Below are 23,739 nucleotides of genomic sequence, written 5' to 3' on the forward strand. Positions count from 1 at the left end.
TTGCTTTCATGCTGTTAGTAGTCCGTATCTCCTCCATTCATTTGGAAGACACTTGCTGCTGCCGTTGCCGCTGCTGCTGCTGCTGTTGCTGCGCTGCATCGCCATTAAGCTGTGTGCGCTGGTGGTAACTGGGAGGCAAAACAGCTAGTCGGGAGTTGGCGCAGCACCCTACCTGCATGTACGCTGAATTGAGGCTGCTAGATGTGCAGAAGTGAGCACTTGAAGCAAAAACAGGGATTCGTGGCTACTGCTGCTGGAGGTGGTGTTGCTGCGACGACACCCCGGTAGCAGGCGGCAGCTGCGCAGCAGAGGGCAGCGTATTGGGGTGTACACTGCGGCTATCGACGAATATTAATTAAGCTATAATGTGCTGCTGGTATATAGAAGTAAATAAACATCATTAACCTAAAATTCAGAAAGACAGAGGGAGCTATTACCTGCAGCAGCTGCTGCAGTAATTGGGAGCTGCGTGCGGTTGTCGAGCGCAATCGAGATAGGAGGTTTCGAGTGTATAGGCAGCTCATTAGATGACATAAAAAATTTTCCTCCATACTCACTTTAATCATATTATTTTTATTCATTTCAAGTTTAAAAATAGGCGCCGATCCTGAAGGGGAGGGATGCGGCGTGGCTAGTTGGGGCTACAATAAATCGTAGCAACAGCAGCAGCAGCAGCAGCAGCAGCAGCAGGAACTGCAGCAATAGCAGCAGGCACTGCATTTGCATGATGGTTTTATAATTCCCTTCTTTCCCTAAGTCCTATTCCTGTTTAATTATTTCCTCTCTCAGTCGTCAATCCATCTGAAGAAGCACCCGCTACTGCTCAATTTTCCATTGCTCCGTTTGTGCTGCTGCTGCTGCTGCTGGTCTGGCTCGGCACGTCGATTGATCTCTTCTTCCGCGGCTTTCTTGTCGCTTCTTTTACTCTTCCTGGTGTAGTCACAATATTCTCATGCATACACCCGCAGCATATGCTTTAGAAAGGAGCAACGGCGACGCATAGCGCAGCCGATGCAGCAGCGCCAAGGGCCGCAGCAGCAGCAGGAACAGCAGCAACAGAAGTAGCAGCAGCAACAGCAGAGATAGCACCGGCAGCATCAGTAACATTATGAGCTGGGGTCACTGAGATCGTCTTCTCTTCAATCGTTTTCTCCCTTTTCATCTCACAGGGGCGCCTACCCGTCCTTGCACTTCTCCCTAGCATCCGCTGCAGCAACCACAATATCAACAGCATATGCCAACGGGACTAGTAGCTACAGAGGTACCAGCTTCAGTAACGTCAATAGTCAGAAGTACGGGTTCTCAGCAGCACCACTGATGTCCAGTTGTCTTCAGTGGTCTTCGGTGCAAGGTCATCTGTGTCGATTTCCTCCTCATTTTCTCCATCTTCCTTCTCTTCCTTCTTCTCGGCAGCGGTAGCAGCACCACCAGCAGCACCAACAGCAGAAGCATCGTGTGCAGCAGGTGCGCGGCCCTGTACCACCTTCCTTACTCTTTTTAAATTTAAAAAATTTTCTCGTTTTAGTGGCTTCCTTGCAAACACCGGGGGATCCGGCTGTCATACCTTCTCCGCCCCCAACAGCAGCAGCAGCATCAGCATCAGCAGGACGACTAGCTGTAGAAGATGCAGCCCTCAGCGTCATCTACTTCCCGTGTCCCTCCTGGGTTTGCACGGCCTTTAACAGTGGGGGAAGTGCCTTTAATGGCACACAGCAGCCACAATAAACCCTCAAATGCTCCTCCGCATGCAAAGAATAAATATACAATGTTGCTGCCATCAAAGACAGACACGCAAGGGGTGAGGGGATACCATGGCCTGCGGTTCGTGAGGCTGCGGCGTCTTTACAGTAGACAGCAGCTGCAGCGGCTCGGCCTGCTGCTGTCTCTGGCAGTCGTAGGTCTGCTGCTGCTGCTATGGCAGCAGGTCACCCTGCCGCTGCTGGAGCGGCTGCAGCAGCTGCGAGCCCTTGCCCCCTTTATTCCTTCTGCTGCAGACTTGCAGCGCTGCGATGAGCTACACCGCTCCCCCCGGGCGTACGCACAGGGGGAGTTGCTGGGGCTGAGCAGCGCAGGCCGACGGGAGCTGCTGCAAGAGGTATGGGGAGCGGAAGGCAGAAAGGCAGAGCGCATGCGGGGCTCTGCCGGTGCTCCTTTGAATCTGCTGTCTGCAGCGCAGCACGACGGAATATTTGCTTTCTTCGAGATGATTACAAGGGCACTTGACCTTAAAGGCGTCTCCTGGGCCCTTGCTGGGAACAGTCTTGTAGGGTCTCTAGCAGAGCATGACATGCTAAGAGGAGACAGATATATTGCCATTACTGTCTCTAAGGAAGACAAGGGCCGAGTCAGAGAAAGCTGTAACCTCTTTAACCCCTCTAACGAGCTCCTTCAACCCAAACTATACCAACCCCACAGCCTCCTCTCGTGGCTCGTCAAAACCAATAAAAAGCCCAAGGTATATATATAGCTGCGTAAGCAGCAGTTTGAACTCCATACTTCTGCCCCAGTGTTTCAGTTTGAACTCCTTTCTTCTGCCCCCTTGCGCGCATCAGTCGAAGCTCAGCGGCACGGTTTGGGGTTAGGGGTTTAGGATGTACAGACTAGGTTCGGAGATGCGCAGTGTTATTATTTATTTAATGCTAATTGTGTACAGCTAATCGGTTAGTGCTAATTGTGTGCTTTGCTGCTTTGTTTCTGGTGTGCATGCAGTTTGAGGAGCAAGCGTTAAACTCCCCTTTTGGTTTGATCTCCCTAGACACCTCAACAGCAGCAGACGGCTTGCGTTTCCCTCCCTTGGCTATTCGGGTATATTGGTATAAGGAGGTAAGGGATAGGTCTCCAGACGACCCCGAAGACTGGGAACCATACGTAGAGATAGGGAGCGGCATGCCTGCTGCTGCAGCTAATCAGAAGCTACCGCTAGAGGAAATGCTGCCCTTCCAGGAGAGACCTTTTGGTCTTCTCTCTGTCCCTACGCCTAGGAATCCTCTCTTCTACCTCAACAGATTCTACAACACAGCAGACCCGCTTTGTGCGGCGCTGCAGCAGCAGGAAAAGGCTGCTGCAGTAGCAGCAACTGCTGCAGGAGAGATGGCAGCCGCGGCGGAGAGCAGCGCAGCGAGCGGGCAGCTGTCGTTCTTGGCCTTTTCTTTGGGGCGGTGCGGCAGCACCACCAACATCAGGCCCCCAGTGCGTTGCACCCCTATTAACGCGGGGTGTCTGAAGGAATCGTTTGTCGTCAATGGAGAAGAAGTACTCGAGGTTTATACGAGCTCCAGATACTCTCCAGCACCCGAGTTCAGCTCGTGGTTGCCACCTACTTGGAGGTAACCGTGCTGCAGCACTGCACCAGCGCCTTTCCGTGGCTGTGGCCCCCGCCGCCGCAGCAACAACAGCAGCACCTCTGCAGCCTTTTCAGCGTTTAGATGCTCAGGAGGCAAGGAGGTGCAGCGACGCATGGACCAGTCTAGACACTGGTTCTTTTTTCAACTGTTTGCTGGTGCTGCTGCTGCAATGAGGGTGGCAGAGCAGCTGCACGGCAGCTTACCAAAAACCTGCACCGTAGGCTCCACAGGCAAACTGGAGCAGCAGTACCAGAAGCAGCAGCAGCAGCAGTAAATGCAGCAACGGCACTCTCATCGTCTTTCCCCATAGAAGCAGCGGAACACCAGCAGAGTTAGGATCAGCGACGTTCTTCGCTGTTTTGCCTCCTGTTGTGTTAGCCGCTGATGCTGTGGAGATAGGAAAGAGACGCCGTTTGTTATTTATTGTATTTCTGCGTCGTAGCGGGGTGTTTAGCGAGACGGTGGTGTATAAGGTGTATGTACACCTGATGTATATACACCCTAACGCAATCCTCGTGCAGACGTTGAAAACGGTATTTTGGGGTGTATGCGCACCTCATCGTTTTAGGGCATATGTATCAGAAACACTTTTATGGAGTTACTCCTCCACGCTGTTCAGATGCTGGGCTTTAGGGTTTGGGGTTTAGGCCGTAGCTGTTTGCTTCTGATGTACGTAGAGTATGTATTGTATACAATAGCATTAGTATATGTTAGCAGCGTGTTAACTGGTGGCAAAGCAGCTTCCCCGGGAGGCAAAAATAAGCTGCAGCACATGCGGTGGCGCAGACAGTTGAAGCAGCAGGCGCTACAGGAGCAGCGGGTGAGAGTACCTGTAAGATGAAGCAACAGAACCATCAGCAGCGGCAACGGCAACACCATTTGTGGTGGCAGGCCGTACAGCATAGCAACAGTGTGCCTTCATCAACCAAGAAGGAACAAAAGTACTACCAACTCATGGGGAGATTTGTAGTTGCTGCAGTTGTGCCTGCACTCGCTGAGCACCCTGTCTGGGAGTGTGGGGCCCCAGTTCTGCAGCGGCAGTGGTCTGTCGAGTGTGTACGTACACTTCGCAATTTGGTCTTATGCTTCTGGGCGTTCCATTAGCATCTGTCAGGCTGCTGCAGCTGCCTGTATAGTCTGGGCTTTTGTTGCAGCAAGCTGTACACCCCGTACGCCTGGTGTTGCAGTATCGAGGATAGTGACACCAGTCGTGCGCTCGGGGGTGGCGGGCGTGGAGGTTTAGAGGCAGGTGGACGGCGTTAACATTATTAATTATAATTAATCGAATTACATTAATTTATTCAAAAATAGACAGTGCCAGGGACATGACCAAAAACGCGGTGTACGGAGAGCGCGACCGTGACCTCCCGCGCAGAAGCCACCGCCGGCCTTCCTGTGGGTGTCTGTTGTGTTATTCGTCCTCTTTTGTCTGCATATGTTTGTTTTTTTACTGAAATAGTCAACTCCTGTATAAGCGGATTTACTTTAGCATCTTGTTTCAGCCTCCTCTGCAGCTCTAGCCTTCAACAACAGCCAGCAACAGGGAGTCACCTGCAGCAACCTACTGCAGCACCAGTTTAGGGTTTAGGATTTAGCGTAGAGGGTTCGGCTTGTGGGGTGTCAGGATTCCTACCAAGAGAAGGAATTATTTATAATTACTAAGGGAATTTCTTCTCTCTGAGCTAACGAAAGACTCACACCACCGCCAGTCGACTGCAAGGCCATCTGGCAGCAGCGGCAAACGGAGCTGCTGCTCCTGCTGCAGCTGTGGCAGCAGCAGCAGCAGCAGGCAGACTGCATCCTTTCCTATGGCCTTTGTTGAGTTTCTAGATAAGAGTGAGGATGAAGAGGGGCCCCCAGGGGGTCCCCCTCCCTCCCCTTTGATGGGCTTGCCTCCTGGGAAGGAGGCTGCAGTGTTGCAGCTGCTGCAGGAGTTGCAAGCTGAACTCAATACTCGAGTGTTGGGGGGCCTCTCGGTGTCCCCTGAAGGAGCGACGGGTACCCCCGACAATGGGAGTCCTCGTTGCTCGAAGAGAGCAGTTCACAACAAAAGTAAGGAAGGCAAAGCAAGCAGAAGGGGCAGTGAAGTCACGAGGTAGAAAGGGAGACAGAGATACCATGGGAGGGGGAAAGAGAGACCTGCAGCAATGATTAGAGACACAAAATGCACGCACGTAACTATACCTAGACAGGCAGTTAACGCAGAGTTTGCAGTAGTAGCAGCAGCACAAGCAGCAACGGCAGCAATAACAGTAGCAGAAATGTGTTGTGCTTGTTACTGAGGCAGGCGAGGATGTCTGTTTCTGCAGCACAAAAGAGGAGGCCCTGCCGCTGCTCTCTCTTGAGCTGTCTTTACAGTCTGTTAGTGTAAATGCTGATGCTGCTGCTTGCTTCTCATCAGCAGCAGTCCTCAGAGCTGCTGTTGGGGCAAACGACTGGTGCAGCAATAGCTGCTGCACTAATAGAAAAAGCAACGGCAGCAACAACAACAACTGCTTTTGCTCCTGCAACAGCTGTGTAGCTGACAGCAGCAACTTCACCCCAGCGACCCCTCCTGCTGCCCCTGACGAAAATAGGTATGTTGCCCAGTGCGTCACTAAAGCAGAAGCAGAAGCAACTGCAGTAGCAACAGTAGAAGAGGCTGCAACTGTAGCAGAAAAGCAAGAAACCGCACAAGCAGCAAGAACGGAACAGGCAATTCCTTCGACAGCAGCAGCGACGCCCAATGCAACAGCAGCCACATTTCCAGCAGCGGCAGCAGCAGCAGGAAGAGCAGCGGCAGCAGCAACAGGAATAACAGCACCAAAAGCAGTAAACAAACCACCATCTGCAGAGCCTGCTTCAGCAGCAAAGGCAGCAGCAAAATCGCCTTATGAGGGAACAGCTACAGCAGAAGCGGCAGCCCCTGCGAAGGAAGCAGCAGTAGTGACACAACTCATGGCAGAGTCAGCTGCAACAGCAACCACTGCACCAGGAGAAGGAACTGCAGCAAGAACAACTGAAGCAGACGCAGCTGCAGAAGAACGTGTTGTGGCAGGAGATGCTGCAACGGCAGGGGCAGCGGCAAAAACAGGCTCTGCGGCAGCTGCTGAACGTGCAGCAGAAGCAGCTGCAGAGTGTTGGGAGTACGCATGCAGCGCAGAAGAAGAGGGGGCAATTGTCTGGCCGTATGTGCCCAGTGGTCAGCAGCGGGTGTGGGGAGCCTCCAGGCAACGGTTTGCTGCTGCAGCCGAACACTAGATACTGCTGCACCTACAATGCAGCAGCTGGGAGATGGGGATTCTGCTGCTACGGCCCTGCCACGTGTGTACTGCTGTTGCTGTGCTGCCGGCCCAATGCTGCTACTGATGTGCTGCTCCAGCTTCACTGCTGTTGCTGCGGTGGTGCCGCTGCGGCCCTGCTGCAGCGGTGCTGCTGCGGCAACGCAGTGTAATTAAAGAGAGCCAACAGCAGCCTTACCTGTACAGCAACAAATCAGCAGCAGGTTAAGCACCGGTTGCTGCATGCCTTCAGATGTACATCTTTTGCTACTGCTGTTGCTGCGTAGGATATGGTCACTGTTCTCACTACTCCTGCAGTTGAACGCAGTGGCTTCTGCTCTTTCAGCTCGTTGCTGCCCCCTAACATAGGCCTGCCATTGCTTTGCAGTTTTGCACCAGCAATGGCAGCAGTGGCAACAACACTAGCCGCAGCCTCAGCAGCATGAGATAACTGTAGGAATTATGTTTACTTTTTTTTCAAATTTGGTCGGCGATCCAAAGGACCGTAATTTGGGGGGAACAGCCGGAAAAGGTCTGGGCTACTATGGGGGTGGCTAGTTAGTTACTTCGCAGGTTGCTAGCTAGCTAGCTAGCTAATCGAAACGTGGCCTGCTTCTCTCCCGGGACAGCTCGCGGAGCTGCCTGCACGTGTTGGCTAGCTGGCGCTGTGTTGGCTGACTGCACTAGGTGTGTGGCTAGCTGTGGCCACCCGCGTGCAAGCACGACCAAGTTGAGTCTTCTGGGTAGTCTTGGCTAGCTGTCGTATCTAGATGACAGCTAGCAAACCAGCACCTAGCTGACCCTCAGCTAGCTGGCATGCTGCCGGAGTCATCGAGAAGAAGAGGGGGCAGCTGCTTCCCTGTGGACTGAAATGCATGCAGCCTGAAGAACACAACAGTTCCATACACAAACAGCAACAAAAACGTAAAGGTAGCCTGCTGCTTCTGGTGGTGCTGTTGCTTCTGGTGCTCCTACTGCTACTGCAGCTGCTGCTGTTGCTGCGGCAGTAGCTAGCTGGGTAGCTAACAGGCGCGGTGCCGAACTCGGTGTGTGGGTGAGCTAGATTGCTAGCTATTTGGCTAGTTAGCTACCTGGTAGTTTGGCTCTCCATCTGAGGCTGGGTGGCTCTTCTTTCGATTAGCTAGTTGAGAAGTAGCTGGTAAACTGCTTGTTTAGTTGGCTAACTGGTTAGCTAGTCAGACAGCTAGCTGGTTAGCTAGTTAATCAGTTAGTTAGCTAGTTAGCTAGCAAGCTGCAGGGGTGGCCTTGCCCGTCTCTCAAAGCCCGAATGTCGTCAAGGAGGCAGTGAGACAAAATTTGGGAGAGGCATCGGCCTACAGCCTCTTCACTGGCAGTCTGCGCACGCACACACTGCTTCTGCTGCTGCTGCTTCTGCCGCTGCTGCTTCTGGTGCAGTTATCGCTGCTGCTGCTGTTTCAGATGTTTCTGCTAATGCTGCTACTGCTGCTGCTCACTCTGGCATCGATGTCGTGGACAGACAGAGCAAGCTGGAAGAAGGCCAACTGAAAGGCGTCGAAGTCCATTTGGCTCCCCGCCACTGCAGAAACAACAGCAGCATAAATAGAAACAGCAGCAACGACGGCAGCAACTGCTTGGGGATAGCGGTGGCGTTTGCAGGAAGGAAGCAGCAACAGCACAGCAGCTTGTGAGACAAGCTGACTGCACAAGCAGTGGATACATTATGGATATGCCGTTGCTTCTGCACTTTTCAGCAACAGCAAAAGCAGCAGCAGCAGCAGCAAGACACCTTGTTTGAAGAAGCACATCATCTGGGGAGAAGGGGCAATGTTGAGGAAGAGGGAAAGCCTGCCCCACGCCTTCTGACTTAAAGCAGCTACTGGCAGAGGGCAGCCAGCAGAAAAGGCATCGAACAGCTTCTGCATGCATTTAGAAGATTGCTGAAACAGTTGCTGAACCGTTGGACTCTGCAGCAAGTGCTGCTGCGCCCGACGGATCTCTTCCCGCTCGCTCTTTGTCGCAGGGGACCGGCTGCTGCTGTGCAGCCGCCGCCGTGCAGCTGCGCAGGCGCTGCTGCTGGCGGTGTAGCTACTGTTGTGATGCTGCTGATAAGGGGTGGGGCTGGCGGCGTCCCTCTGTGGTCGGACGGAGAAACTCTGCAACAGGGTGCAGCACAAGGAGCATGCGCTGGGTTGCTGTTGTGCTGCTTGTGCTGCTGCTCAGGAGAAGGGATGGTGGCTAGCTGGACAGCTACCGGCGCTATGCTACCAAACAAAAGCTACCAAACAAGCAACTTGACTATCTGCTGCTGCTGCTACTGCTGCTGAGAACAAACTGACTCCAAGATGCAGCTGCTGTAGCACCGGAATGAGGTTCTGCGGCGCTGCTGCTGCTGCAGGGCTGCTGCTGAAGTGCATCAAATGGACATCTAGACGGCTAGAGATAAAAGGAGACGACGGACCAAAAGACACGGACAAAGAACAACTCACGAAAGTATACCATAGGAGAGGAAAATGGTACAATAAACACCAGCAAGAGCCAAAGACAGAGGCAGCAAATATAATCAACCATTTGAAATAGGTGGAAAAAGGAGAGAGGCAGTAGATAAATACCCGTTGTTGAGAGGAGACACTCCCCGTCCCCGTGCACACTGCTGGCTGCTGCAGCCTCATTCCCTGATGGAAGGCAGCAAAACACAATATCGTCATCAGCAGAAACAACAGAAACAGCAGCGGCAGCAGCAAAGCCAGCAGCAAAATCCGCTGCATCAGCACTAATCGCAGCAGCCGGAGCAGCAGCACAGCCTACCGCCCTGTCCGAAGCTGAAAGGACGCACTGCACCTGCGCGTCGCAGTGAAGGGACTGCAGCAGCAACAGCACCACCAGCAGCACTAAGGGCATTTACGCCTCTAGCTGAGGGCTTAGGGTCGCAGCACTCCATAAGCCCTAACTAGACCCTAAACCCTAAATCCCACAAGCAGCAGCCTGGGGCAAGCACTGGGATGCACACGACTCAGGGAGTAATATAGCAAAGGAGATTTAGGCAGCGGCATTAGGAGCTACAGCAGCAGCATCATGAGCTACAGCAGCACCTGGATCAGCTGCAGCAGCAGCAACAGCTCTAGGGGTGCTGTTACCTGCTCCACCAGCCGCATCTGCTGCATTCTAATCTCCTTTAGTGACCTCGGGGCTCTGTTTTCTTGACTTGCCTGAGAGAAAGACAAGCTAGACCTCTGGAGGTTTGTATGTAGGGTGTAGGGTTTAGGGCTTGAGATGCAGGCATGAGTATGTGGGGTTCGTCTGTTTCGGCGGAGGACTATCGAAAAGCTTTTGAACTCTTCCGTCCACTAGAGTCTACATTTTAGGGTTTTGGGACTCGTCTTTAGGGATGAGGGTTTATGGTTTACTCTCTTCCACTCCTCCGCCCTGCAGAAGGCTTCTGTCTGTATTTCTTGGAGTTGTTTTGAGCAGACGTTTGCCATTGCAGTGCAAACCCTGGAGGCATTCTGGTCTTCACTAACGAATGGGACTCCACCAGGGCTCTGCAAACCCTAAACCATAGTCCTAAACCCTCAACCTTAAGGCATGGAATTGTGGAACCATCTAAGCGCGAGGGTCAGCGGGTGCAGGACGGAATTTGGGTTTTGGTTTTAGGGTTTAGGCTTGTGGGTGGCAGAAACGAAGTAGAGGGGCAATAAGGTCACGCAAAACGATGAAAGTTATACAAGCGCAACACTAAACTCTAAACGTTAGACCTTAAGAACCAAACCCTTTACCCAAAGAACTAAAACGCTAAATCCTAAACGGCATCAATGCCCTCATTAAGTCTGCGTACCGCCCCAGGAAGCATCGATCCAGCCACAGCCCACTGCTGCACTGCCTCAGGAGAAGCGCTCCCTAACACTGAGTCTTCGAAAGGCATTTCTGAAGGGCGTGTTGCTGCTGCTGCTGCTGCTGCCGCTCCAGCTGCTGCTGGATCTCCGCCTTGACGCAGAATCACTTGTCTGCAGGCCGAAAAAATTACAGCATCTCTACGCTAAACCGTGAATCCTAAACACTGAGCCCTAAACCCTAAGCAGTAAACCCTAAACCCTAAGATATGTCATTTCGTTCAGCATTGCACGCTCACTTAAAGGTCTTCCCGTCTTGCGTCCTTTGCTCGACAAGGCCGAGACCTGCGCACTTGCAGCCCCACTAAACCCTAAATCCTAAACCGTGGCCAGCTACAACCACGGTAGAGCTGTTAGTTCTGCTGTCCCTGAGTTGGAGGTTTTCGCCATCATTGTAATTTCTGCCATAGTCTCGCCTTCAGAAGAAGGTGAGACTTTGGTTTCGGGTTTAGGGCTACGGTTTAGGGCTAGGGTTTAGGGCTAGGGTTTAGTGCTAGAGTATAAGACTACGCTTAGGGTTAGGGTTTAGGACTAGGTGTTAGGGCTAGGGTCTATGTGGACCTGGAGGAAGTCTATGGATGGGGACACCTGCACTGAGGAGACAGTTGATGCTCTCCACCAGTAGATATGCATGGCGTGAGGCAAGTCGGCCTTCACAGGCTTTTATTAGGGGCGGGAGACACGAAGTTCGCGACCCAGGCACCTCTGCAGCAACCCCTATACCATAACCCTAAAAATTAAACCCTAAACCCGAAACCCTAAACTCTAAATCCTAAAGCCAAGACACAGCACTAAACCCAAGGACTAAACGCGCGCGAAGGACGCCTGCCGGCTATAACGTGCTGCATTAGTTGCAGCTGCTGCCCCTGCCGTTGTTGCTTGACCTGCCGCAGTTGCCGAGGGTTCTGGTGCTGCTGGTGCTGGTGCGGCTGCTGCGGTCTGTGTTGTAGCCACTAGAGGGAAAGAAGACGGCTTTCGGTGGGTTGTGTCAGGGGCAAAAGCAGCGCGAACAGCTGCTAATGCAGCAACAGGAACAGCAACAACAGCAGAAACAGCAGCAGCAACAGCAGCATTGGTTGCTGCCGCTTAAGCAAACCTCCTTCACGCTTGATGCGATAAAGAAGAGAAAATATCTGAGCTCCTCTTTCTGTTTTCGGACTCAGAGCAACGCCGCGGTAGATCATAGCGGGGGGCGAGACGCTCTGCACTGCAGCAGGAAATACGAAAACCTAAAATCTAAACCCTAAACCCTAAACCTCCAACCCTGTGCCAAGCTTGCATCTCCTACGGTCGCAAGTACCAAGTCGGCAGGGTCACCCATTGCCTGCTAGCGGACACTATGGACTCTGGAGGGGCAAGGCTTTACAGTGGCAGCTGCTTTCTTGGGTTTAAAGCTTAGGGTTTAGTGGTTGGCGCACTTGAGAATGCAAGTTGACAGAGGAAGATCTCGAACTCCGCTAGGCTGAGTTCATTGAGATGCTGCGAGGGCGATCCGGGTTCCAACCTTGAGCCGTCAAATACCAAATCCTAGACCCGATACCCTAAACCCTAAACCCTAAACCCTAAACCAGAAAGCTGGTGCCCCTCATTCTTTAGCTGTAAACCCCAATCTCAATCACTAGTTTTGCAAACCCTAATCAGTAGACATCATTACTAAAATGTTAAAATGTGTTGCTAATAAATCCTAGTTAATAGGGCTACTGCCTAATCACTAGACCCTAGTTACCACAACCAAAACCCTATACCCCTACTGGAAGAGCCCAGTTAGTAAAACCTAATTGTTAGACTGCTGCTACCAAGCCATGCTTGCTAAGTCCTATTCACAAAATCCTAATTGCTAAAACCCCTAATTACCTGGCGATTTGCTGTTTCATTGCCCTGCAGAGGTTTGTACAAAACACGCGACTTCTGCTGCTACAGGGGGCCCCCACGGCTTGCAAAATCAGCGGTAGAGCAGTCAAAGACAGCAGGTCATCTTCGCACTGCAGCAGGAGCCACGGAGAGACTAGAGGCTAGAGTTTAACGTCTGGGGAATTAGGGTTTGAGGTAAAAACGAGTGAAAGAAAAACGTGTTGCCCACATAATCTTTCGGCAGACCTACACAGATTCTCCTGCCAGGGTTTAGGGTTTACGGGTTAGGTTTTACGGAGCTGGAGGGCCTTACAGGATCTGCAAAGGCATCTCCACCCGAGGGTTTTGGTGCTGTTTTCTGTTTGAAAACAGCAGAAGGACAGCAGCAGGAGAAGAAAAACGGTTGAGACATTTTATCTTATTTTATCTTCAGTTTGGTCTGTTTTTTATACAATGCAGAGAAAGAATTCCCCCAAGGGCTCCCTAACCCCTCAGGGGCCCCTCAGTACCCGCTCTTGGGGCCCTTCAAAAAGGACGAGCTGGAACAAAAGGGCAGCAGAAGCAGCAGCAGAAGCAGATGAGGCAGTTTGCATGCAGGGCAGCTGACCTGCAGGAGATCGAATAGTTTAACAAAGACGGGGCGGAAGCAGTGCAGCAGCAACTTGCACTCAACCTCCTCGAGGGGTTCGGTGTTCTCTGCTCCCGTTGCTACTGCTGGCGCTGTTGCTGTTGCTGCTGTCCGGTGGGGTTGTTGCTGGGGTGGTGAGAAGCTGCAGTGAAGGAAATGGGCCCCCTGAGAAGTTCTTCCGGGGGCTCCGTGGGAACTATGCTAAAAGATAGACAAGGCAAACAGAGACAAGCAACAGCAGCAGCAACTGCAACTACCAGACAAAGAAAAGCAGCATCCGCACCTACAGCAGGAGCTAGACAGAGACAAGCCACAGCATCAGAAGCAGATAGATAGAGACGAACAGCAGAAATTTAACAGCCCCGAAAACGAGCAGCTATGCAGACGCACACAAGGTAACAAGCAGACAATCCCGCAAGTGTACATGCAGGTGGCCAGTGGACTTCTCGCATGTACACGTGAAGGCAACAGCAATCCTTTTGATGTGCTGTCGCATCTTTATTCAGTGAAGAACTATCTTAAACACTTTGCAGAGACAGAAGGATACCTGCGCTGAATGCTGCGACTCCCCGTGTCCTGCTGCTGCTGCTGCTGCTGCTGCTGTTTCTGCCGGCTGGTGCGGCTGATGGGGAGACGGGCTTTGCTGCTGACTCGAGCTGCTTCGAGTAAAAGAGACAGAAGCACCAGCTCCTTCTGGATCCTCCAGCCAATGGGCGCTGCTGCATGCCTCAAGATCTGTCTCTCCTGCCTGCTGCTGCGCTTGCGCCTCTGCTGCTGCTGCAGCAGCAGCAGCAGCTGATGCCGGGTGTTGTTGCAGCTCTTGCAGCAGACAGTCTGCTGCCGACAGGGATAGTTGAGGCCCTGGGGGCCCCTCACCTCGAGCGAGACTATTGAAACGAGATATTGTCTCCTGGAGGTCTTCGCTGAGTAAAGAAGAGACAAAACGAAACAAAAGGAGACAAAACGGACATTAAAGGGGACAGACAAGGCACTTGAGAGGCCAAGAGGCAAATAAAGAAGACAAAGGAAAAAAGGGGGACAAATAACAGGCAAACATTAATGGACAGAGACACAAAGAGACAGTAGAAAACATTAAGAGGCAACAGAAGAAAACGTAACTACTAACTATAAACTAGAGCTGCACCAATTATTATATGTATATATATGCAAAGAGAGAAAGAGAAAGGGAGAGATAGAATGAGAAAAGGGGAGCAAAGGAAAGAAGAAGATAAAATAAGTGTTTTGGGATTGGCCCTCCGAGGATTTAGGGTTGAGGGTTTAGGGCCAGCAGCGAAATATAAGGGCTACCTTCTTTCCTCAAGAGCCCTAAACCAGAAACGCTGAACCATAAACTCTTAACCATTAACCCTAAAACCTAAACCCAAAACCCATAGCCGCATAAACCCTTCTTGGCAAAGTACCGCAAGCATTCCTCGCAGAGAGCAAGAAGTGTTTCTTTTGTCTCTTCCTCGATTTTTTTGTCTTGCAATTGGTTCCTCAAGAAGTTGCTTAACACTTCGGCTAGGCACTTACGCTCCCCTGTAACACCCGCTGGTGGTGCTGCTGCTGCTACACGGTCCAGCAGCAGCAGCTTCTTTGTGATCTGCTGCAGCAGAGGAGAAGACCCTCGCCCTCTCCAGCAGTCTAAGAGCATCTCGCTAAGACAGAGAGCATCTATTGGGGTCCTCCTTGTGTGCAGCTGCAAGAGGTGGCAGCAGCACACCACAACGAGCAGCACCAGCAGCAGATTACACCTAAGCAGCACAGTCAGGTCTGTCTCCTGCACCTGCTGCTGGAATTGCTGCTCCTGCTGCTGCTCCTGCTGCAGCTCCTGCTGCTCACGTTTGCTTCAGCTCACCGAAGAAATTGCAGAGAGCAGGTCCCCTGCCATGTCAGTGGACGTGCTGCAAAAGGAAACACCAGCTCTCTTACAGCAGCTGTTCCAGCTGCAGCAGCTGCTGGAGGGAAATCCACCACGTAGCCCAGGCACCCTCGTAAGGAGACAGTAGTGCGGCAGTTGCCGATGCAGTAGTATTAGTAGCAATAGTTGTAGTAGTGGTAGTAGTAGTTGCAGTAGTAGGGGTAGTAGTAGGAGTAGTGCTAGTAGTAGTACTACTAGTAGTAGTAAAAGTAGCAATCGTTTCACGCTGGTGTGCAACAGCAGAAAGAGCGGAAGCAGGAAAGGGAAAAGCAGCAAAAGAAGCAACAGGAAAAGAAGCAGTCTTACTGCGGGTGTATAAAGAAGGCAGCACAAATAGAAGAACTAGAAGGGCCAAAAGAAGGGACTGTGCTGAGGTATCTCTCCACAAAGGAAAAGAGACGGCCAGCTGCAGCAGCAGTAGCAGCAGCAGCGGTAGCAGGAGCGAATAAGGGTGCAGCACGCAATCCTTGCTGTCGTCGCAGCAGCTCAACCAGCATCAACAACAACAGCAGATGCTGCTGCCGCTGTTGTAGCTTTAGCAAAAACATTGGAGACGGCGGCAAAAGCGGTATAGCGAAGACAACGGAGAGGGAGACAGACTCTACTCAACAGCAGCAGCACAACCTGCTTACTGTAGCAGCAGCAGCAGGCGAAGGACACAAGCAACACACAGACTCACTGTCAAATGCTAATGCTCCGGCGCTTTTTGTTATAACAGCTGCTGCTGCACCAGCTGCTGCTGCAGCGGTTGTCACGAATACGCCTTTCTCTGCTGCTGCTGCGAGGGTAGCAGCAGGAAGAAGGGCCTCCAACACAAACCCCTCCCCTACCACTGTAGCAGCAAACTCGCTGGAGTTGCCTTCCGCAGCAGCAAAAACAATGTCAGCAGCAGCAGCTGCTGCTGCTGTTGCCCAGGGTTCCTCCCTAAGGCGCATGCAATTCAGCACAAGGCTTGCATGTTGGCGCATGTAGCTGCTGCTACGCTTCAGCAGCTACTGCTCGTGCTTCTGTCCCTGCTGCAGGAGCAGCAACAGGGGCTTACCGTTCCGCCAACGCTATGCGTAGACACCCGAGGATCTGTTTTTGAATGCGTGTGGGATCGTCGTCTCCAGGTTGCAGCAAACTGCTGCAGCAGCGACAGAGGGGCCCCAACACTAGCAGCGCAGTGGTGCGGGTGGCAAGGGGCTTCTGCTGCTGGAGCACCTGAGCATCACAATGCGGCGGCAGCAGAAACAGCAAAGCAAAAGGCGCTACAGCGGTAGCGGCAGAAGCAGCAGCAGTAGCAGCAACAAGAGGAGCTGAAGCATCAGCAGCACGGAGACGGTGCGAGGGGGCTTGAAGGCAACTGCTGCAGCGGCTGCAGCAGAATTAAGGAGCCAAACAACAGCAAGTCAGCAGGTGCTGCAACAGCACGAAGAAGACGCTAAGGGAGCAGCACAGTAGAAAAGAGACAAAAACGAGGAAACACCTACTGTGCTGCATGCCTCCACAGCCATAGCCTCAAGGACATCAATGGGTAATCCCTTTGCCTCTTTCTGGTGTTGCTGTTGCTGGTCCTGCTGCTTCTTCTGCTGCTGCTGGAGCATGATGTTTGCAAGGAGGAAATAGGAGGCTTCTTGCTCGATTACTCTCTTTAGGAGACCCCCCGCCCATACGACCTCAGGATTAAAGAGAGACAAATGCAGAAGCACGTCCCCTACTGCTGCCAAAAGATTTGTTGCTGCTGCGGAATGTACGTACACCGCTGCTTCCGTTGCTGCTGCAGCAAGCTGGGAGAAGCAGGCAACAGCTGAACAACGACGCAGGTGATCTACCAGCCGCTGCTGCAGCGCCCCACTCTCCTCAGGCAGCAGCAGCAGCTGTTGCAGCAGCTTGGCAAGACACTGAAGCAGAGAAGTTGCCTGTCCTACAAAACCCTTGGAGTTAAGCAATGCAGCACCTGCAGAAGCAGCAAATGCAGGAAAAGTAGGCAAATTCACAGCAGCAACCATATTAAAAGCAGCAGAAGCACCAACTGCAGCAGAAGCAGAACCAGCAAAAAAATGGCTGAGGAGCAGAATAAACAGCCCTAGAAGCAGCAGCAGCAGCATCTCTCCCCGGGCATCAGTAACATGCTTCAAAGCAGCAGCTGCAGTAGCAGCATCGACACGAGCAGCCGCAACTACACGAGCAGCAGCAGCAGCAGCAACAACACCAGCAACAACATGAGCAGCAGCAGCACGAGCAACAGCAACAGCACCAGCAACAACACGAGCAGCAGCAGCATGCTGCATCCATGCACCTGAGTAGAAGATTTGCACTACGATTGGGGCTTTTTTTGGTTCCTTTTGTAGCAATTGCGCTGCCTTTTCTATTTGTTGACTAAAACTTTCTGCCCAATTTGTAATTCCTTCCGCAACAACTTCCATGCCTTCTGCTGCTGCTAAAGCATGGAGCATTTGTCCCTTTTCCTTTACAATACTGATACTGCTGCTCCTGCTGCAGCCAAAGTGTCTCTTTAGAGACTGCAGCAACAACTCCTCTATGTTGTCGTTGCCACGCCAAGGTTGTCGCCTTTCCCCTTCGCCACTGCTGTTTCCGCGGGCCTCCTGCTGCTGCTGCTGCACATGCTGCTGCTGGTGCTGTGGTTTAGTTGGGTGGGCAAAGAAAGGGACATCTTGTGCCTGCCCCAAGTCGCCAAGAGGAGACACAAAAATGCTGCTAGTCCTTCTCCTCGATCCTCCATTCCATTCTATGTTTCCTGAAGACAGCCGACGGCCGGACAAATATCCTGAAGGAGCAGCATCTCCTGCAGCAGCCGCTGCTGCTGCTGCTGCTGCAGCTGCAGCTGCAGCTGCAGCTGCACGAGTTGCTGCTGCATCTGTGGTGGTCTCGTCTGGAGTTGTCGTGCCAGAAGAATCTTCCATTTCCTCCATACTCTGCTGCTGCTCCGCTTGCTGCTGCAGCAGATCCACCAGCTGCTGCTGTTGCTGCTGCTTCGTTTGCTGCTCGGGAGGGGAGATGGGGACATTTTCTTCTTCTGGTAAATCCAGCTCGTGGCCGAATTCCTCTGCTTCAGCGTCCTCCTGCTGTTGCTGCTCCTGCACCTGCTGCAGGTCTTGCTGTTCGTGCTGCTGTACCTGCGGCTGATCCTCTCCCACCTGCTGCCGCTGCTGCTCCTGTAGGGGCAGCTGGTCGTCTTTCACCTGCTCCTGTTCCTTCTGTAGTTGCAGCTCTTCTGCATTGGCCTGTTGCCGTTGCTGCTGCTCTTCTTGTTGCGGCTCCAGCATACCGCTACCCGCCCGTAGCGGCGCTTCGGTGCCTGTACAGCTCACAGGAGTAAACTGCAGTGGCCCAAGAGGGGCCCCTTCAGTGCTGCACACTGCAGGATCAGACAAGCGGAGGCTGCTGCTTTGCCTCAATGGCTGCAACACCGTCTCCGCCAGGTACCTACACAAAAGAGTGCTGCTGCTGCTGCTGCTGCTGCAGCAGCGGCTGCGGCTGCGGGGCTCCAGAGCAGCACCGTCCTCTGCGTCGGGCTCAAACAGTGAGGCGTCCGTGACATCCGCTGCAGCAGCAGCAGCAACAAAAACACCAACATCAGAACCACAGCAGATACAGGAGCAGCAGCGTCAGCCATGGGAAGTTCCAAATTAGGGAGCTGCAGGACCCCATCGAGTAGCAGTAACAGCAGTAGAAAGAGAAAAGCAGCAAAATAAAAGGGACTGAAGCTACAAGTGCTGCAAATAGGGAAAAGGGCATTAAAGACAACTGAGGGGCAGACTCAGCAGCAGCAGCCGGAAGAGGCAGACTCACATATGTCTGTGTGCTGCACAGAGAAGTCTCCCCTTGCTGCCTCTTGTGTATTACCCAAGTCAGCAGCACCAGGATTTGCTGCTGTTCGCATGCTTTCAGTTGCCCTTTGTGCTGGTGTTGCTGCTGGCGTTGCTGTTGCTATTGCTGCCGCTGTTGCTGCTGCTATTGCCGCTGCAGTTTCTGCTGGTGCTGGTGCTGTAGCAGCGCATAAAGAGGTGTCCATGGAGAATGAGCTCTTCCTGCTGACTCCGTCGACAACGGCCGGTTGCTGCAGTTGTTGCTTGTCTCCGCCTTGCTGCAGCAGTTGCTGCTGCAGTTGTTGTAGCAGTTGCTGCAGCTGCTGCTGCAATTGTTGCTGCAGTTGCTGCTGTTGCGGTTGCTGTTGAAGTTGCTGTTGCTGCTGGTGCTGTGGTTGTTGTTGCGTTTGCTGCTGCAGGTGCTGCTGCAGTTGCTGCTGCAGGTGCTGCTGCAGTTGCTGCTGCAGGTGCTGCAGCAACTGTTGCTGCGGTTGCTGCTGCAGTTGCTGCCGCGGTTGCTGCTGCGGTTGCTGCTGCGGTTGCTTCTCCTGCGGCAGTTGTTGCTGCAGTTGTTGCTGCTGCTGCTCCTGCAGTTGCTCCTGCAGTTTCTGTCCATGCTGCTGCTGCAGTTGCTGCTCCTGCTGCTGTTGCAGTTGCTGTTCCTGCTGCTGCTGCAGCTGCTCTTCTTGCTGCTGCAGCTGATGCTGCAGTCGTTGCTGCGGTTGCCGCTGAGGTTGATGCTGCACGGGTTGTTGCAGTTGCTGCTGCACGTGTCGCTGCAGTTGGTGCCCCGGTGGCTGCTGCAATTGCTGCTGCAGGAGCTGCTGCGGTTGCTGCATTGGTTTTTGTTGCCACTGTTGCTGCAGTTGTGGCTGCACGTGCTGCTGTTGTTGTTGCTGCATGTGTTTCTGCATTTGCTGCTGCACTTCAAGCGGCAGCTGGTGGTGTTGCTGCTGTGGCTGTTGCTGCTGTGGCTGTTGCTGCTGTGGCTGTTTCTGCGATTGAAGTTGCTGCAGTCCCTGCTGGGTGGTTTGGGTGCGCAATTGCTGCTCCTGTTGCTGCTGCAGCCCATTGGGGGCCTCGTAGGGATACGGCGTTGCCAAAGCAGGAGGCTGTATGCAGATGCCTGCTGGCTTCTGCTCTTCCCTTCCGCTGATGCAGTTAGTGGAACGACAAGCAGGAGCAGCAGCAGCTACAACAGCAGCAGGAGGGATACTGCCTTCGGCAGCTCTACGGGAGTGGGCTAGAGATAGCCTATTGCTGCTGTTGTCGCCGGTTGTAGTAGGAGGAAGAGGAGCAGCAGCCTCTGCATTTGTTACAGGTTGCGATCGTAAAACTCTCGTATGCGCAGAACTATCAGCACCAGCACCAGCAGGTGCTGCTGCAGCAGCTGTTGGTAGTGGCGTGTTGTCGTAGGCCATGACCATCTGCTCGTACTTAAGCTGCCGCTCTACGACGAGGTCTACAAGAGAGCCTACAGCTTCGGGGTCTCCTTTTTCTAGGGCTTTGCTCCAGGTGTCTCCTAACCAGATACCGAGGGCTTCGATGTGGGGTGTCAGGTTTTTCCAGTTGTTGGCGAAGGCTGTGGGGTGGGGAGCGTGGGAGACGATCCCAGGATCGGGAAGGCGCTCGATCCCACGGCGTCCCAAAGCAAATGACAACAACTCCAAAACCCCTACACCGCTGCGCAGGTGAAGGCTGCGGGGGGCACTGAGGACGGCTAAGCCGTGTGGCTGGAGGGGTCCCACAAGGAGAGGAGACAGAAGACCCCAAGAAACAAGAGCTGCTGCTGTCTCTGCCTTTAAAGAGACAGGCAGCGAGGAGGACACAGCAGCACCAGAACAGAATGACCTACGCAAAGGCTCTCTCCTGTTGGAAGAAACAGAAGCAGAAGCAGCAGCAGACGCAGAAGAAGAGGCAGAAGAGGAAAAGGAGTGAGGGGGGTCTGGGTTATTGCGTCGGCTTGACATTGGGCAAACAAAAAGAGCGATATCAACAAGAGGAAATAGAAAGGATGATATAGAAAGGAGAAGGTAAAGAGGAAACAGAGAGGTACAGTGGGAAACGAGACATCCGGATTAAGGAAAAAAAAGTAATAAAGCATTAGGAAGACAAGTGCTGCTGAAGAGACATTGCAGTGAAACCAAAGCTGCAACAACGACACAACTAATTAAATGATGCTGCAGCTGCTTCTGCAGAAGCCGTTGCTAATTCTGCAGGCGTTGTTGCTGCTGTTGCCGCTGCTCCAGCAGTTAATGTTGCGCTTGCCGTTGCAGCCGTTGGCGGTGTTGCTGCTGCTATTGCTACAGTCGCTGCACAGCTGCTACACCTGTTAAAGCTATCTGAAGAAGCAAAAGAATATTAGGGTGTAATTTAGGGGAGGGAAGGAAGCTAGGGCGGAGGCGTGGAAGCTGGATGAAGCAGAGCTTAGGGCGACGCCCGGTAGAAGGTGTCTACAACAGGAGGAGTAACAGCAACAAAAAGAAGAAATGAGAGGTACAAATAATCGAATAGTTTTCAAGGAGTTGCAGATACGCCCCCAAATCCACGCAGAAGCAGCCCGAACAAGGGGGGCCCGGCGATGTTATACAGCCGGATGAAGTGACCCTGAGTTGCCTTGAGCAAAAGGTATTGAAAAAACGGGCACAAATAGATATATATATTTATACGTATACGATGAAAGGCTTATTGTGACGGTTTATACAAACAAATCAATCAAAAAATTTGCAAAAAATTACAGGAAGATGACAGACAGCCCTCAAGCCCTCATCGGGGCCTCCTCACAAACCAAGGGCAACAGTGGCGCTAGAGGGTAACGAAGAACAAAAATTTATTTAAATCATTTACATATTGTTTTGATATAGTTGTATATCAAATAAAGATTGTTCAGATTCAGGTTCTGTCCATTTTATCCGTGTTGAACCTCAGTGTGACTGAGTCCAAACGATGAGTTACAGGTTAAATTTACATAACCCCTGCTTACCTACAGATTCAAATAATTTGATATCCTTTTAGCCACAGTTTTAATTTATATAAACTTTTTAGCAACGCTTCGCTGTGTATGCAGAGACGGCAAAATAGACAAAACAGCTAAAATATGCAGAGTGACTGTGGGGTCACTTCTTGCGCTTAGTGGCTTTTATGCAACACCAGAAAAATAGGAGAGGGAGAAAGGTCACTGAAAAGCGTAGAGCAAGAAGAAACTAAACTAGAGGGGAAAGAATTGATGGAGGGCAGCGTAGCATCTGTTTGCTTGGGAGGAAGAGGGCTTGCCCTGAGGCTCCTCCTCGCCAACGCTGAAGAGGAATATTCCTTTACGGACAAAGTACATCTTTCGTGTCATTTAATCTTCATTTATTTCATTAACAAGTCGAATTCTACTTAATACCCTTTTACCGTTCAAAGGGAAGAGCTGTATGTGCCTGCTGCGTACCTCCTCCCCCCCAGGAGGAATTGCTTCAGCAGCACCTGTGCAGCGAGTATGAAATCCATTAAATGGCGAACATGAGCCCATAAAAATTTTTCCATCGTTTTTCATTTATAAAATAAAGAATTTTAAGCATAAAATCCATTTGAAAATAGACAAAACAACCCCACCACTGCACGCACCCCTTCCGCTGCATACGGCACTGTTACCATTGCCCAGGGTCACCTGTGCCAATGATGGGCGTTTGCCTACAGCCAGTTGCACCTCTTACTGTTGAGGAGTCCGACCGGCGGGGGCAGCGCCCCGCTGTTATCTAAGCAGAGGTCGGGAAGGTGGAGAGCTGTAACTGCCGGATCGAGTGGGATGCGCCAGAAACATGGGGAGGTGATCCGCCCCGGCGACCCCGCAGCCGGCAGAGGCGATCCCACGGAGGTGGGGACGTCTCAGCTGATAATGAGGCGCGGAACGCCTAAGGCTGGAAACAGAGCAGGGAAAAGCGCTCGCTGTGGTGCAGTGACGGGATCACGGAACTGCCCCTCTGGTGGCAGCTCCCCGAGATGGCCACTCCACACCTTCCTTTTGTACCTTTGCACACTACACTACTACACTATGTTGTTCATACAGAATATGAATAGCGCTTGAGCGCTTGTCTACTATTGTAATTTCTTGTTATGCATGCGTCTGCCATGCCTCTAATGTTTTTTTCCCTCGTTTTCTCATGTCTTCACTCGGCGGCTCTGCTCGTGCTACAAAACCAGCAGGTGTAAGAGCACACAACGAATGTATTTAAAACTGATTTGTCCGATCATTTTTTCTTGATTGTTTTATCATTGTAATCATGTTTATTCTTTTTTTTTTGTTTTTTGCCAAGCGCGTTGGATACTGTGCTGATGGTAGGCGCCTACACATAAGCTACGTTTATGTTTCCAAGTTCTTTACTAATTTAATTAACCTTTTCCCTCCTTTGTAAGAACATGTGTAAAAAATTACAGAAATATTTGATTTAGCGGTTTATTTTCATTTCCTTCCACTTCATATTTTGGGAAGGCACCAACTAACGAACTGGATTTGCAACTAATTAGTCAAACACTTATTTTATCATATTATTAACACGAATACCAATATTTCAATCTTTCTGCATTATGGCTGCATATATACAGCAATAGTAGCAGCAACAACCATATTTCCAACATCATTTATCATAGCTACTTATATATATACACGCATATATACGTTATTGGTATTCCTGCTGATAAAAACCAATAACACTATTATTATTGTTAGGATTCGTGTTCTGTTTTAGAGTGGTAGTCTGCAGAACGCCTGACTACTATTATTACGATTCCTGTTCTTGCTTTTGGGCCTTCGTTTCTTTGCTTGCATGCATCTAAATTACACGTTTAAATCCTTTAACGGCATGCATATATATGTATATATGGGAGGTATGTATTGCTAAATTGCTCATGAGAACAACATTGATGGGCAGCGCTTGGTATTCTAGGTGGCTACACTCTTATTAACGTTTGCATAATATGGTTTATTTGGATCTATACTTTATTTCAACACCTTAAAAATGCATATATAGTAGGCCCCGTAATAATTATATATATATATATATATATATATA

At 51.6% G+C, this 23,739-nt stretch overlaps 2 protein-coding genes across 2 annotated transcripts; one reads left to right on the forward strand and one right to left on the reverse strand.

Moving 5' to 3' along the window:
- Nucleotides 1–1,624: 1,624 nt before the first annotated feature.
- On the forward strand, nucleotides 1,625–6,584 carry EMWEY_00015660 (hypothetical protein, conserved; the record flags this gene model as incomplete). Its single annotated transcript, XM_013479610.1, has 6 exons — nucleotides 1,625–2,344; nucleotides 2,710–3,158; nucleotides 3,527–3,675; nucleotides 4,022–4,164; nucleotides 5,168–5,396; nucleotides 5,632–6,584. The coding sequence occupies 6 exons, from the start codon at nucleotides 1,625–1,627 to the stop codon at nucleotides 6,582–6,584; spliced, it is 2,643 nt and encodes an 880-aa protein (XP_013335064.1).
- A 1,456-nt stretch (nucleotides 6,585–8,040) lies between these two features.
- Nucleotides 8,041–20,655, reverse strand: EMWEY_00015670 (hypothetical protein, conserved; the record flags this gene model as incomplete). Its single annotated transcript, XM_013479611.1, has 20 exons — nucleotides 8,041–8,162; nucleotides 8,451–8,739; nucleotides 9,083–9,424; nucleotides 9,991–10,125; nucleotides 10,419–10,587; nucleotides 10,713–10,758; nucleotides 11,035–11,190; nucleotides 11,570–11,680; nucleotides 11,892–12,000; nucleotides 12,638–12,682; nucleotides 12,932–13,153; nucleotides 13,500–13,875; nucleotides 14,374–14,651; nucleotides 14,811–14,856; nucleotides 15,180–15,279; nucleotides 15,553–15,797; nucleotides 15,916–16,076; nucleotides 16,346–16,812; nucleotides 17,155–18,420; nucleotides 18,669–20,655. The coding sequence occupies 20 exons, from the start codon at nucleotides 20,653–20,655 to the stop codon at nucleotides 8,041–8,043; spliced, it is 6,672 nt and encodes a 2,223-aa protein (XP_013335065.1).
- Between the last annotated feature and the right edge of the window lie 3,084 nt (nucleotides 20,656–23,739).

The sequence above is a fragment of the Eimeria maxima genome, genomic scaffold (assembly GCF_000499605.1).
Source record: "Eimeria maxima Weybridge genomic scaffold, Emw_scaff124, whole genome shotgun sequence".
In the NCBI taxonomy this organism is placed as follows: Eukaryota; Apicomplexa; class Conoidasida; order Eucoccidiorida; family Eimeriidae; genus Eimeria; species Eimeria maxima.